General features: G+C 35.7%; 2 protein-coding genes across 3 annotated transcripts in view; one reads left to right on the plus strand and one right to left on the minus strand.

Annotated features, from left to right (window-relative positions):
- The window catches only part of LOC106055165 (uncharacterized), a 30,962-nt gene extending 23,585 nt beyond the window's left edge, over positions 1-7,377 (minus strand). The window contains exons 1-4 of the mRNA XM_056010438.1: positions 6,967-7,377; positions 2,886-3,076; positions 859-1,088; positions 151-247 (exon numbers count right to left, since the gene is read on the minus strand). Of these exons, the coding sequence (XP_055866413.1) occupies positions 151-247; positions 859-1,088; positions 2,886-3,076; positions 6,967-7,175 (727 nt within the window). The 5' untranslated portion in view covers positions 7,176-7,377. The remainder of the gene's footprint in view (positions 1-150; positions 248-858; positions 1,089-2,885; positions 3,077-6,966) is intronic.
- A 4,163-nt stretch (positions 7,378-11,540) lies between these two features.
- LOC106055164 (ubiquitin-60S ribosomal protein L40) lies at positions 11,541-15,037 on the plus strand. 2 transcript variants are annotated; one of them, XM_056009304.1, is made up of 5 exons: positions 11,541-11,657; positions 12,712-12,822; positions 12,957-13,043; positions 13,867-13,969; positions 14,733-15,037. In XM_056009304.1, the coding sequence occupies exons 2-5, from the start codon at positions 12,720-12,722 to the stop codon at positions 14,824-14,826; spliced, it is 387 nt and encodes a 128-aa protein (XP_055865279.1). In that variant the 5' UTR covers positions 11,541-11,657; positions 12,712-12,719; the 3' UTR covers positions 14,827-15,037.
- The last annotated feature ends 988 nt before the right edge of the window (positions 15,038-16,025 follow it).

The following is a 16,025-nucleotide window of genomic DNA, read 5'->3' on the forward strand; positions in this document are numbered from 1 at the left end:
AATGCTAAGCCTTGTGTTTTTTTTTAAATTCTTTTTGTTCTCCTTTGGATGTGCAGGTGTCTGGTAACCCTAAACATAGTGTTTTGTAATTATTGTCAGTGGCCTACCTTAAAAAATAACAAGGGAATTAATACATAGTGCACTCATTACCTTCCCATCTGCAGGCAAACGAATCCATTTCTTTATTGTAGTCCTCACAGTGATGACAGACATGTGAATAAAAGATGTAGGGGTTGTCATAGATCAACTGAAAATTATAGAATACATGTCATCATAAAAAATTCATGATTTTAATATTAATTTGATATATGATACATTACAATAGCAGTGTGCACCATTTATAATCAAAGCTATATTATTGTTAAAACAAATTATGTTAAATCTACTTTCTTCCTGTCTTTACAAATGACTATTCCATATAGTAAAACAGACACTAGTAATTGGTTCATGTGAGTTTGATTTATAATTGGCTGGGCACCCCAAGTATAGTAACACTCTACTAAGAGGAGAGATGCAAAGTTTACTTGCAAAAGATATTAGGTGGATATTAATCATTTCATTAGAGCAGAATTAACAATTGACAGGGCACCTCCTGTCTTCTGCTATATCCCATCCTTTAATTTCAATTAACCACACCAAACTTTGGGAAGAGATGCAAAGTTAATTTGCCATGACTACTTGTCTGTTACCATCTGATGTATATAACCAAAGCAGAGTGATTAAAAACAGAGTTTATGTTTAAATGTTTTTTAAAATTACTTAAATAATCAATGAAAATAACAAAAATATAAATTTTGATTGTAGTTTTAACATTATATCATTTATTTTTGTGACATCTACTTTTAATTAGAGACCCACCCCACAGTCTTGCCAGCGGCACATCAGCCTCTCAGGTAGCTCTGGGATTACATTTCTTGAGTGTGTGTCTAGAGCGCAGCTTTTCAGATTCTCTGTCTGCTGGATGTGACGGCCTAGAAATTTGAGATACTGGTGAAAAGTGTGGTAGAAGACATGCCTGCATATGTCTTCTATCTGACCTTCAAAGACGGCATTGCATTCTTGCCACTGACAGTCGAAGTGGTAACTTCCTGAAAGTCAAAGAAATGGAATAATTTTCATAAAATTATTTCTTGAAAGTCCTGCACCTACATTGAAGGAATTAGGGCAACCCAGGTCAGTGATGCACAATCTTTTCCCACCTGAAATATGTGTCACAGCCCACATCATCACAAAAAAAGTGTACAGTCCAATGGAAATGGTCTTCTGCAGCTACATTGGGTATCGAGGGACCAGATAGTTTCATCAACTCAAAGAACTTGACAACCCAGGGCTCCAAATAATATAACAGTTTAATGTCCAATAAATCACAGCAAATACTGTACAATTGGCAACTTGTAACACTGACAATACAGATAATTCAACATTAATTAACAATGTACCGCTGTATCAACTCTTGCACAGGCCTCTACCGCTGGTCCTGGACTTCCACTGGGTTCCATTGTTCAGGACTGACTTCACACACTGGGCTTGTTGAGTCGGACTCGATCGCAGATAAAGATCAAGACATCGTGTCAGACTCCCAAGGTGTCTTGATAGTACTTTACAGTAATCTGCACTAAATTGTCATAATGCACCATACAGAACCACACCACTGAACCACATCGAAACAAGTCATCTGAAGTGAACCATCTGATTAACACCTCTGCTCTTAATATAGGGTCCCTGCTGGCATACCAGAAGCTGACGAAATGTCGCCCGACCATTCTGGTTGATCACATGACTGCACCTGGCGTGACTGGCCTGAGTAAAGCATTCACTTTAGATATGTCTTGAAACTTTGCCAGTCATTGCAGATGACCGTCTCAGCTTGTCATGGTTGACCGCGTGTCTAGCCCTGGCCTGGGGCTATTTGCATCAGCTGACTACACACACCACTACCCCCATCTGTTTCACCACCAGGTTTATAACAATATGAATAAGGAAAAATCCATAGTGGAACTATAACCCTGTTCTGCAATGGTTCTATAGCTGTGCGCCAGCGCACTAGAAAGAAAACTAGATGAACGGAGGAGAAAAAAGGTGGAAGAGAACTGTGTGTTATTATGGATGGTTGTTGATATTGGCCTTGTTCTAAAATCTACTTATTAAATGAGTATTGTCTTTGTTCTCTTGGCATTGAGTTGCTTCCATTAGATTTATTATAATTATAATATATTACACAGCTAGCCGACCGAGGTACGGGGCGGGGAAAAGAGATTGAAGATGGATACCTCACAAAAGAGTGAGAGAGCGCGCTAGAAAGACATCCTTTATCCCACTTTTGGTCAGAGTGTTACAAGGTCATTATTGAGAAGTACATATAAGTCTAATTCATAAAAGTGCTGGTTGTGAGTGTGTATGTGTTTCGTGTGTGAATGTTGTTCATATTTGCATCTATATTGTTATTGTTACAGTAGTTATGCTGATGTGGTCAATTATAGTCAAACTGAATTTCCATTTGTTGTGGACCAATAACAATTATCTTATATAAATCTTAATAGGGGAGTGAATGCGGAAGTCAGAGACTAGTAACAGAAAGGCGTGTAGTTTAAAACTTTTGTTGTTTGTTTTTTTTCAATTGTTCAACATATTATTAGTATTCACTTTCTGTTTTCACAAACATCTACATTGAAGTTAAAATATTTTTACAAAATGCTATGTTCATTTTTGTTTAAAAAGAAGTTTGTTCAAGTATGGCTTAAAAGAAAATACTATCCCTACAATTGTTTAGTTGGACTAGCTTCCTGGAGCAACAAACCAACAACCATTTATTAACAATTAGTCTGCGTTAAATCAGATTTGACGTTCACTACAAAAATGCCAAACGAATGGATAATATAAGTTACCTTGATGAATATTTAAATCAAGCTGTTGTTTGTAGCTCAACAGATGTTTAGTAACATGGTGATTAAATTCATTCATGCTGTTGGTAATCTGCTGGCAGCCATTCCACTCACATATGTACTTAAAATCAGCATCAGATGCCTTTCGCAAAATGTATTTGTTAATCTTTTTCCCAGATGAAGAGCTCTGCGAACTATATACATGTTTACATAATTTACAATATAAAGAGAAAACTGTGATTCACTATCATAGCATAGGAAAATATAATAGTTTTTATTCTAAAAATTATAATTATCAAATCCCTTGCAGTACCTAAAATTAAACTATAAATCTGATACTGTTGGATCTTGACTTTTAAGTTTTCAGCATTTCTTCAAAACAAGATCCTAGCCAAAACCTCTTGCAGGGTATGATAGCAATTAAGGCTCCAACTCAGAATCAACATATGTAGCAGCCATCCATAGTGAGCATGAAAAGCACCATTGTCTACTCAATTGAGCTTTTTTTCAAGACAATGTTAAATACCTAGCATGTTTTGAACTCTAGTGTGAGTTTCATCTGAATGTATGTGTCGACCGCACTCTAAGGTCACACGCTAGCTGGGGGACGGGTGGGGCATATGAATATTCTTTTCGGTTTTGGGGTGCACCACCTGCTACAACCAGACACTTCTTAACAACGACAGTGTTACCAACCATAATAATTTTAAGTATTGTCTGTAAAAGTAAAAAAAAAAAAGACTTTGAGAAAAAAAAAAGTTCTTGGCCCATCAAAATTTGGATATTTCTTATTATCTCTCTTTTGGAGGCCCTCACTTGTGGATTCACAGGGGCAGTAGCTCAGTCTGCCCTCCCCTAATTCTGGCTCTGCTAAAAAATATATCTAGATCCCCGGGGTGGGCAACCTTTTTGTATCGAGGGCTGCATTAAAAACAATTGGGAATGGCGGGCCGCATATATATACGATTTTTTTTAAATTGAAGTTGTCTTTTTATAAAAACAATATCCACGCAAATATACAGTTGTACATATTGTGCAGTATTTTACTTTTTACACTCGTGCATAATGTTCCGGAACTGTGGAACTAGCTTACTGTTACCCTTGTGACTGCTGTGAAATAAAAGTCAGTCAACTTCGACCAGTGATTATACATGTTTTGGTTTTTAAAAAATGCTTATTCACTGAATGAGACAATATATGTTCCGAAAGTTAAATGTTGGGACGAGCTAAACCTGTCATTGTTAAGCATCACCAGATTATGCTGACCATGTCCTTCAATTGTGCATACTAAATCAAGGGACCCAAACAACACTCTGACACCAAAACCCTTCTATAGAACAAAAACTATTTGGAGAACTGCCAGATTTGGAAACCATGCGCAGTTCATCTCATATTACTGATCTGAACCCTCCAACATGTAAAATGAGAAGGAAGAAGAAGAACAGATGTATGTGTACCCAAATAGTGTGAACAGCATCAAAGTTTTTTTTAAGTGTGGAAATACAGCTTCTGGCACCCATAAGACTGCCGTGCAAGTACTGACTGGAGCTTCTCTTTTCCTGGAGTCATGTCCTCTGGAACTGAATCAGCTTCTGCAATATGCTGATGGTATTGAAAAATGGTTCTTGACGCCTTAAAATTTGCTTTTATAAATTGCGCAATTAAGGAATCTAAATAAGTGTTGTACTTTTAACCATTTCTCTAGAAATAGTTTCACCTTTCAGGAAAGGAAAATGACAAAACTTTTCTTTAGCATGCTTGTAGAAACGGGAAAGCCTTGTTTGAAAAGATTTAACATGCATTTACATTTCATATGCAAACAACCCATTGCAATAGAAATTATGAAACACATGAAATCTGTCTTCCACTCTCATTACAACTATTGGTAACAAGGTCACAGTTAATGTCCTCCAAGTAACATAACTTAGTTTTCTTATCTGCCTTGCCCATGCTTACCTATTATTATTATAGCTTTTATATAGCTCTACTTTCATGCTTATAGCATGCTCAGAGCCCTTTTGGTGCAATCTCATTTGTGGACCAGTGGGTGGGGGGGGGGGGGGGAGGGGGTATCTAGGAGTTGGTTTTCCGTGCTGCCTTTAGGCGCTCAGTAAACACAACTCTGCCCGAGTTGGATGTCGAACCTCGAGCCCCCTTCTAGGTAGCCAAACCAAGCCAAGTTCAAGCGCACTTGGCCTCTCGACCACGCTTCCCACAGAATACATTGGATTTTTTGTTCCTAAATCTTAATTACCTGTGGTTAACACCCCCTTGCCCTAATAAGTACTATTACTATGTACATTTCTGGAAATACTATGTTGCAATTTTATGCAGCTTTGCTGTTTAGAGTTTATGGTTGGGATATATACAAAATAATAATAATAAAACAACAACTATTTTTCTCATTCAAAGCACGAACTCCATCAGTTGTTACACTTGCCATCTTGTTTCAAGCATATCCAATACTCAACACAGTTCTTCATAGCATTGAATAAATACTGATATAAGATTTTGTCTTTGACTGAGTGTATTGTACAGCCACTTAGCTTAATCTTAGTTTACTTAACACTTTTTATAATGAAACAGTTTCAATAATTTATATAGATATTATTTTTGATATATTTGCATTTTAATATGTATATACTGTGGGCACACCTGATTTCTGTAGGTGTCGGCGGGCCGCATAAAACACTCAGGCGGGCCGCATGTGGCATGTGGCCCGCGGGTCGTAATTTGCCCACCCCTGATCTAGATCTATTATTCTAGACTACTGGTCTCTTGTATAAATAATAATTATATAGATTTCACTGATCACTTCCCAATAGAAAATGGTGTTAAGCAGAGCTGTGTACTTGCTCCTTCTCTATTCGCTATCTTCTTTGGCGTAATGCTGGGTCAAAAGGTGATTGCATGAAGGCACCTACATCAGGTTTTGCTCACGTGGCAATGAGTTCAATCTTCAACCTCTAATGTCCCATACAAAAAACAAAAGAAATGTTCATAACAGAGCTTCTCTATGCCAATGATTGTTCCCTGCTAGCTCACAATGAACATGATCTCCAGATCACGGTCATCGGATTTGCATATGCTGCTGCCTCTTTTGGTTTATCTATAAACCTGTGGAAAACAGAAGTCATGTTCTAGTTGTCACTCAATAAAACCTGCTCAGCCCCAAAGATCACTGTAAACATGATAGACCACTTAACATATCTAAGAATCATAGTATTAAATAACGCATCACATTCAAGGGAAGTTGATAACCGTCTGGCCAGGGCAAGTAGTGCTATCGGACGCTTCCACACGAGAGTTTGGTGGAATAAATAGTCTGTCTACAAAAATCAATATATACCAAGCAGTGGTTCTCTCAACCCTTCTATATGGATCTGAGACTTGGGTATTATACAGTAAGCAACTATGACTACTTGAACGCTTTCACCAAAGATGCTTGAGCTCCATCATGGACATACGGTGGCAAGACCACACTACAAACAGCGATATTCTTGCGAACGCCAATATGGACAGTATAGAGGGACTTCTTATGGTCTGACAATTACACTGGGCAGGGCAAGTATCCCGTATGTGGGACGAACATATGCCAAAAGCAGTCTTTTTTAGTGAGCTGAAAGGTAGTTGACGTAATAGAGGTGCCCCACGGAAACACTTTAAAGAACAGCTTAGGCACCAACTTGCTTTAACTGGCATCAAAGAGAGGAGGCCAATTACAAAGGTTATGGATGTGGCAATGCTGGAGCTGAGTGGCTGAGTAGCCATGGGGAATACTGCCTTATTAATTAATCTTCGGACTTGTAGACAAGCCTTATTATTATTAGATCTATTTAGATCTAGACTCTAGTAGTATCTTATATACTAAATATTGAAGCCTATTGCCCTATTAGTGCAGTGTAGTACTGCGGTGTGTCTTAGTGACTGTATTTTGTCTTTAGTCAGTTTAGTCAGGTGTTAGAGTTTAGACTAGACTTCAGTGACTTAACTTGACTTAAGTCTTTAGTGTCTTTATTAGATTTAGCAGATATCATCTTTCTATATCTAAAATAACACGAATTGATGCTCTGTTTATTGTTACCTTTCGTCCTCATTGTTAGAGTTAGAAACTGATTTAGATCTAGACCTAGACCTAGTAGTTGTTGAACTTGATGTTGAATACCCAACACTGCCAACAGCAACACTAGATTTCGATCTAGATCTAGTAGTTTTATAATGAGCAATAGCTAGTCTTGACTCATTATCGTCGTACGATTCGTTCGAATTGGAACCATCACTGTTTTGAGACATCTTTGTTCAACTGTTGACGTTGGATGTGGACGTGGTTTAGCCAAGACTATCTAGATAGAATCACAGTAGAGTAGATGATTGCGAGCGAAACTATTCATTTCTTGTCTCCCTTATCACTTAAATTTCACTTCTCTCTTACTTCCCCTTACACATTCCGCAAATTGTCGGGATGATTTTATGGATTTGTAAATAATGTAGGCTAACAACAAACACTCTCAAAATACAATGACGTCATAAAAATATCCTTTCAATATCATATTTTTATAGTGTAACTGTGAGAATAAGCGACGAATTTAGTATATTATAAATGGAGGGAAAGTGATCGACATTAGTAATTGTTTGCACTCTATTATTTTGTGTAGGCCTACAAGTGGCGAATATTTCAATGGCAATTTTAATGCTAATGGTACTCGGAAATATTTTTGTTTTAAATGGCTTATTCCTTATTACATTTGCTATGAGGGTGGGGGATCGTAAAGACCTACTCCTAAGTGTCATTAGAGCATTGAACGGATTTTATGTAGGCCTAGTTGTAGCAAAAGCTACCAATAGAACGAGATTCAAGAATCCTGCCCAGGGCCTACACTATTTCCGGTATTGAAAGCCAACAAAATGCATATTCTGAGGTATCTACAGTATATTATCCTGCTATTAAACGTTTTATTTAAAAAAAACGTATGTGCTATGCTTACTGCCTTAGATCCTCCCGCGTCGTTCGGCGCATTGGGCGGTAAGCTGCTTCCACAAGAATCTGTCACTGGCAATGTCTGAAGCCTCTTCCCACCTGCTCTGAGGACCTACATGAAAGTGTGGCGCTACGTTGTACTAGGATGTCCATGTTTGCGCTTTTCTCGTAATGGCCTCCATGCCATCGCAACTCTTATTATGTGTAATTCATTTTGTCGGAGAACATGTCCCGCAAACCTCATGCGACGCTCTGTCACAACCTTACTAAAGGGTCGACTCCCAGTTCGGCATAGGATTCCTTTGCATAGGATTCCTTGATCGAGACCCGATTTCTATAACTGACTTCTAAAATCCGTCTTAGCCATCTTTGTTGAGCCACATTTAGTCTTTTTCATTTTCGGCAGATGACTATTCACTGCACTTTATTAATTGAGCCCGTTCACTGGTAGAAATTAGCAATCTATCTTGGCTACGCTCTTGGAATTGAGTGACTGTGGTTTGCTTTAGATTTTATATCGAAAATGGAAGTTTTATCGTCGAAATCATTTGCTGGGGGGTCTTAAACTAAAAAATCTCTGGAGATTTTAAGCAAATTCATAACCCCCTTAGCTACGTTCACAGAATTTGGTGACTGTAGTTTGCTTTAGAATAAAATTGAAGAGAGGTTTTCAACCTCAAAACTCTCTGTATGGGGGTATTTAAACTAAAACCACCTGGAGGGGGTTTAAACTTTAAAAAAAAAAGCCCTCTAGAGAAGGGTGGCTTAAACTCAAAATCAACCTTGGCTTGCTTACGCTCATATAATTTTTTAGTGCGTAATTAGCTTTTTTTTTTATATTAAAGATGTTTTATTTTAGCTTCAAACCCCGCTGAAGGGGGGTTTAGACTAAAGAATCCCTTTGGCTACGCTCATAGAATTTTGAGGGTGTAATTTGTTGTTGTTTTTTTTTATATTGAAGAGGTATTTTTTTAGCTTCAAAAATTCAAAACCCTCTTTGGCTACGATCATAGCAATTTGAGTAATTTTCAATTTGTTTATATTGAAGAGGTATTTTTTAGCTTCAAACCCCGCTAAAGAATCCATTTGGCTACGCTCATAGAATTTTGAGTGTGTAATTTTTTTTATAGGCCTATATATATTGAAAGGTATTATAGTTTTTAGCTGCAAACTAAACTGTAAAAAGGGGGGGGGGGGTTAAACACAAAACTCCCCTTGGCTAGAATCTGGTGACTGATGTATGGATAGTCTTATATTGAAAAGGGGTTTTTATCGTAGATTTCGGAGGGGGTTTTAAAATCAAAATCTTCCTTGGCTATATGCTCTTGGAATTTGGGGATTGTCGTTTGCATTTTTTTTTATTATTATTTTGTTTTATAGAAGAGGGGGTTTGACTGCAACCCCCCCTGGTGGGAATTTTAAAATCAAAACCCCCTGGCTATGCTGTGGCAAGTAATGGCTTAATTAGTATTAAAATATCAACTGAAACAAAATCTAAGCAAAAAATAAATTCCGAACAAATTATGAAACGATCTTCGAGTATCAATAAAATAAAAAGTGGGAATAACAAAGATAGACTTAAGAACACTGACCTATAGCCAAGGGATACGAATGACACTTTAAATACGTATACGTGATTTTTTAAAATTGTTTTTTTTTAAATATAATTGTTATTCGAAAATATTTGTAGCGGACAACAACCGAAATTACTGTCCATCAAATGCGTCGTAACGCCATTGCGGGATGAAACATTTCTATTAATTTTCTATGGAGAAGATCTAATCATCTAATTATCTAAGAAAATTTAACACTAGCTAAATCACATTTACCTTAGCCAATGAACGAAAAAAAAAATGGTTGGGGGTCGCCGCCTAGTGGAAAATTGTATTAGGGGATTGTGGAGCTAAAAAGATTGAGGACCGCTGCTGAAGAGGCTCCTACACTTTTTTGAAACCTTTGTTAATAATAATTCTGTAATAAATCTAATGGAGACAACTCAACGGGGACAGAAGTTTATTCACAGGACATCACAAACACATAATAACAAGGTCTGCCTTTATCACAGATTTTTCATAAGCATTAGAGACTTGGGCTGAATTCCGTTTACTCTACAATGTTCACATTCCTTTTCAGTCTAGTCTCTGCCAGTGCACGAGCTAGAGCTCACCTTCTGCACTAACTTGAATGGCGGTGTGCAAGGCAGGGTTATAACATTACTTATAGGCCTACCTAAAAACATATCATATTTTAAAAGAAATGAATAGACTAGGCCTACTTGTAAGTTTAATCTCATTTCCCATTTTTTTTATAAAGAATATTTAATAGGCATATTTTAGGCAAAAAAAATAAAAAAATAAAATTAGTTTGTGGATGGGTTGACGCACTGCCGTAAATCCGCAGCTGTATTTAGGCCTATATATTAAGAAACGCTACAGACGGACACTTCTTAACCCCGAAAGTATGCTATTGCCAACCGTAAGATTGTCGGTAACATTGGAAACAAGCAACAAGACGTTTAAGATATTTTCTCGTTCTCGCCTGAGACTGAAGATCTAAAGAAATGTTTTTACGGTATCTGATACCGTACATTGCTTGTCTTGTATTAAAGAATGAAAAAAAAAATGTTTGTCATCATTGTAATAAAAAAAAAAAGAGTCGAAAATGTGAAAGCGGCTGTGTGTGTGGGAAGGGGGAGGGTTTCCTGTCCAAAAACAACTTAGAGAATATATTCAATATGTTGATGTTTAATTGAGAAGCCGAAGAAAAAGTACATAGGACTTTTTTTTTTTGGGGGGGGGGGAGGGGGGGGGGTCAGAGAAATTAGGCCTGGATGCGCAGGCTAAAAATACAAGACTAAATGATGGTTAGAGAGAGAGAGAGAGAGAGAGAGAGAGACGGGCGTTTCATTTCATTATAACAGCTACAATAATTCACGGGCTAAAAAGTATGTTGGGAGGGGGGTGAAAATGTGACACGTTTATAAGACGTTCAAAAAAGGGTCGTACACAGGGCCGCCGCTAGGGTTGTGGACGCCTGAGTGCGAAATAAAAAATGCCGCCCCCTCCTTTTTTTTTCCTCTAGAAAAAAATCCCATTAAGACTGAGCTGGACACAGTTCTAAAAGTGCCCTTTGATTTAAATCCAATTTTTTTTAGACCATTCCATTTTTTTCTTTCATATTCGCACCGTTGTTGTATCCCTCAAGTACAACTATGAATCACGCAGTAGGAAAACTTTTGGACATGCCTATAAAAATCTGTGCTATTGTAAATTTGTTTTGTTTTATAGTAAAATTGTAACTTTTAACTTGCTCCAACGTGGTTCAGCAGATATCGCACCATTTTTTAAATATACAAGGTATCGATATTACACTTCTGTATTATTTCTGTTAAAGTTTGGTCTTCAATCATCCCATTTTCTGTGAATATTTTTAAAGCTGCATACAACCATAAAAGTACCTTGCATAGAACATTGTTATTTACCATTATAAACATGTAGATATAATAGTCTTTTACATGGATAAAACGGATCAATGACAATTTTAAAGCTAACTCTTTCAATGCAACAGTTTTCTTTATCATTCTTTTTGCTGGACTTTGATCTATATTTAAAAGATAAAATATTTCTACTTTATATTTGTTTTTCTTTGTTTTTGTTTTTTTCTAAAGGCAAGAGAAAAAAAATTACACCTTTGTAGGTAGTCTACAAATTAATGGAATCGATATTGAATCAAGTTACCGATGTTCGAGTCACGAGTACTTCCTTTATTAATTTTAACTTGATGTGGAGGAAGATCGGGTAAATTAGCACTTATTTATGTCTATATTATTCATAAAAATCTAGTTTACAAAAATGTAGAATATGTAGCATTATTGCTTTTAATATTGATACTTTGAACAAGTAAAAAATTGTTAATATTATAAGTTTACTTGTTAACCAAATTGTTATTCGTTTGTTAAAGAGGATGCATCCTATTATCGATAAGCAAAAGACAAGTGAAGTGATAAGTCTGAAAAGAGACACTGACAGTGTTATTGTTAATAAAAGTTATTTAACTTTTTAATTAAATGGGAAAAAAGGCTGACCTAAAATCTAGATTAGATCTACATATAATTCATCAGCTATGAATAAATATAGAAGAATATTTTAATATTTAGAGTTAAAGTAGATATTAAATTTTGTTTAATTTAATCTTAACTAACTAAATTGCTGTCTCATGTAATTCTTGTCCCACTTTTCGACATCTTTTCCTGTTTTATGCTGTTTTTATGGTAGTGAGTTCTGAGATTTAGGTCACAAATTTTCAGATTCCTTCCATTGCTAGAGACCTTGAAAATTTGTCTCTGCGTCTACGTATCATACAAGAATAAAATAATAAATAGATCTAAGTGAAATTTTTATCCAACTACATATAAGCACAATCCATGCATTTAACCAATTTGCACATAGGTACATAAAAAAATCTATGACAATCAATGTTTGTTTTCACTCTAGCATGCTCAGTGACCCCCTCTCCTATTATACTAATTATAGTATTATGAATTATTATGACAATGTTTGAAACCATATGATTAGATGTACTAGTTGATAACCAATCAATAGTAGCTGAGGCTCAACATTAAAATATATGGTTTCAATGAAAAGTGGCTTACACTTGCAGATTACTTGCCCATCAACAATTTGTTCTCAAGAATTGATAACACTTCAGTTTATTCATCTGGCAGAGGCAGATTATTTGTTCATGCTGTTAAATTAAGATATAAAGCTCAAATTTTGCTTAAAAGACCACAAGCTTTATAAAGGATTCCCTGACTGCATTTTTAGTTCAATGTTTAACCTTTTTTTTTTACAGCCCTTAAGATGCAGATCTTCGTGAAAACCCTAACAGGCAAGACTATCACCCTAGAGGTTGAACCTTCTGATACCATTGAAAATGTCAAAGCTAAAATTCAAGACAAAGAAGGTGGGTTTGCTATTCCAGCTTGTTCTATTTGTTGTTTTTTTTTGTGTGTATTTGTTTTATATTGCCTACTCTTGTAAATCATTCCACCATGTCATGCAGGTTTTTTTTTTCACAATAGTTTGTATATTCTTTAGGTATTCCTCCTGATCAGCAGAGATTGATTTTTGCTGGTAAACAGCTGGAAGATGGTCGCACATTATCGGACTACAATATTCAAAAAGGTAATGCAGTCCTTAAAGTAAATCCCCTTTATTGGTGATAAAGGGGGCAGACATGGAGATATCATTCTGATACTTGTTCTGTAATTATTTTTATTTTTTTGTTGGGGGGAGGAAAAATATTGATTTGTAATCAGCCACATAATTGTAAAATGCTTTATTTAGATTTAAAGGAATAATTATTTGAAATACATTTGATTTTTTTAGAATTAGACTTGCGTTCTGATGCAAGTTCTTATATTGTTGATATACTATCTTAGTTTATTCTTGAATAACAGTTAAGACAAGTCTAGTTTTGTAGCTGTTTCAATGTGTATTAATCCAACTCGCTATAAATTCTAACAAAATATTAACTTAATATAACAAAATCAAGCCTTTCAATTCATTTTTGCTTTACCTGTACATTTGCACATGCACTTGCACAATGAACCACTGCACATCAATCCTTCAGCATACAGGCGTTTCTGTTGTTTGCATTTCTTGATCACCCACCTATATCATTACCATGACAAGAAATCTACCTAGCTGAGCTAAAATTAACTTTCTAGGTTACTCTATATTCTACAATACACATCACTGTCTCTTTTACATTGACTTTTGCGCTTCTCATGTTTCTAGTTCCCCACAACTTAGTTATATTTTTTATTTTTTGTATTCATTGAAACTAAAGGCTATGAAGAATTATGAAGCGTAAAATTTTAAAAAATAAACGATTTGTTGGCAGATTTAATATTAAAAATGTTACATTGATATGATATTTAGTACTATTGGTTTCAGGACAATTTTGAAAAATTGTATTCATTATTGATTTTTTTGTCCCCCACAGAGTCTACACTCCATTTGGTATTGAGATTGAGAGGTGGAATTATTGAGCCTTCCCTTAGGATCTTGGCTTCCAAATTCAACTGTGACAAAATGATTTGCAGAAAGTAAGTTTTTTTTTTTTTCTATATCAATCATTATATGAATTCTTTAGAGGAGGTTGGCAGACTCAAATATATATTACATGCACACCAAAAAAAAAGCTACTGAATTATCTGCAAATACAGTAAATAACCAATTGAGAAAATTATATTCATCATCATCATCAATACTGACAATTGGGAAGACATAGCTCTAGACCGCAACAGGTGGAGAGAGACAGTAACCAAGAAAGCTATGGATAGTGAAAGTACATGGGACTCAGCTCAGGAAGAAAAACACACAATCTAAAAAACGGCCAGCTCCTACCACCGAAGCAAAAGCCACCTTAACCTGCGCTATCTGTGGACGGGAGTGTCTCTCCAAAATAGGGCTCCACAGCCACATGAGGAAGTGTGCTCTGAGATGAACCATAGTCGTTCTACGACTGAAGGAGGCCAATGATGAAAGCAGACCAAATTTAGAAAAGGATTCTAAAACTGCAACCAAGTGCTCTGGGACAATGTTCCCCTGTACAAGTCCTATTTCTGTAGTGTCATATTGAGCTAGTTATAGTTATCACCACAGTAACTATCTAGTGCTGGTGCTGGTTCTAACACTTTTATCTGAGAAGGCTATAACCATTTAGTGTTGGCTTTAAAGTACTGTTGGTAGAGAATGCTCTGACTAGTGTCATTTAAATGAGCTAATGTCAAAGAGAATAGTCTTAATTTATATTCTATAAAGTATAACACATTAACATTTTTCCCCCTTTATTCTTGGCTTCTCTAGGTGCTATGCTCGTCTGCACCCTCGTGCCACCAATTGCCGCAAACGCAAGTGTGGCCACACCAGCAACATCAGACCCAAGAAGAAGCTCAAGTAAACTACTGGTGTCGTGTGTCTTACGATCATGCTATACGTCTGTAGTTTTTGTTAGTGGAAACAGAAAGGAACATTTACAGAAATGAAAGCAATTTTTACGACAAGGAACATGGAAACAAAAATAATATTTCTGTCTGTTATTGGTCTTATCTGTTTTCACTAATCCTCTACTACTGTCCACACGTTGTGGCAATAAAATGTTATTAACTTTATCAAGCCTTTTGTTTTGTTTTGTTTTAGTGTGATTGATTTGGTTGCAACTTTCACTGAACGTTTTGTATACATGAGTACACTGACCATTCTTATAGCATGAAAGTTGCACTATACAAAAATGATTTTAAAAAAAAAAAAAAAAGGACATGCTAGTGTATAATATAATTTTATGGTAACTAAAACACTATATTGCTACAAGATAAAGCTATTCAAGAACTTGTCTTCTCTACATAGAGATAGTAATAACAAATATACTTTCTCACACATATGCATGGTGATGACTAACTGTGCTAGATCTATAGCATCTTCAAAAGATGTAAAATCTGACTGGGTTTGCAACTCTTAATGATGAAAGGACTAGGAATAAAAACTATTATTAGCAACATAGCTTTAAAAAGTGCACAATACCAGTATGTTAAATAGGATTTATTAAAAAAAAAAAGGAACATTTGGGCTCTTTTATTCAATTCCAACTATTAACTAATACATGTGTCATATTTAAAAGCATCAAGTAATATTTTGAATCATTTATTTCTACCTGAAATTTGCACATAGTAGCTGGTTGGTTAAGAGCTAAGTATGTGAATGTCATGGGTTCAATCACCAACTGGTCAATTTTCTTTATTTTTGAATGAAAAATTGAATATAATGTGAGAAAGAGGAAATAATTTTAAACAAGAATAGAATAACTAAAAAAAAACCAACAAAGCTTATATTAAGGGTACTTGAATGTATCAATTAGTTTGGATCAGCCATGTAATTAAAATTTGGAATAAAACTAGACTAACAATAATAAATCTGTGATTAGAAGCTTTTTATAAATTAAATAGAAGGGGGAACTACCTGAATTCAAAATCTTAGCCCAAGCCAACACTGTAACCACTCTGCTACTGGAGTGCTTATGATATTGGAAGATTATGTAGTTGTCTGTTATTTCTATAGTCTCGTTCTATTTTTCAGGGTTGTGTTGTGTTTCAGACAACGATC

This window comes from Biomphalaria glabrata, chromosome 14, assembly GCF_947242115.1.
Source record: "Biomphalaria glabrata chromosome 14, xgBioGlab47.1, whole genome shotgun sequence".
NCBI lineage: Eukaryota > Metazoa > Mollusca > Gastropoda > Planorbidae > Biomphalaria > Biomphalaria glabrata.

Excerpts from the sequence above, each read along its gene's own strand:
- LOC106055164 (XM_056009304.1), top strand. The coding sequence starts at position 12,720 with ATGCAGATCTTCGTGAAAACCCTAACAGGCAAGACTATCACCCTAGAG. Across the intron at positions 12,823-12,956 it reads TAAAATTCAAGACAAAGAAG|GTATTCCTCCTGATCAGCAG; the intron begins GTGGGTTTGCTA and ends TATATTCTTTAG. Across the intron at positions 13,044-13,866 it reads GGACTACAATATTCAAAAAG|AGTCTACACTCCATTTGGTA; the intron begins GTAATGCAGTCC and ends TGTCCCCCACAG.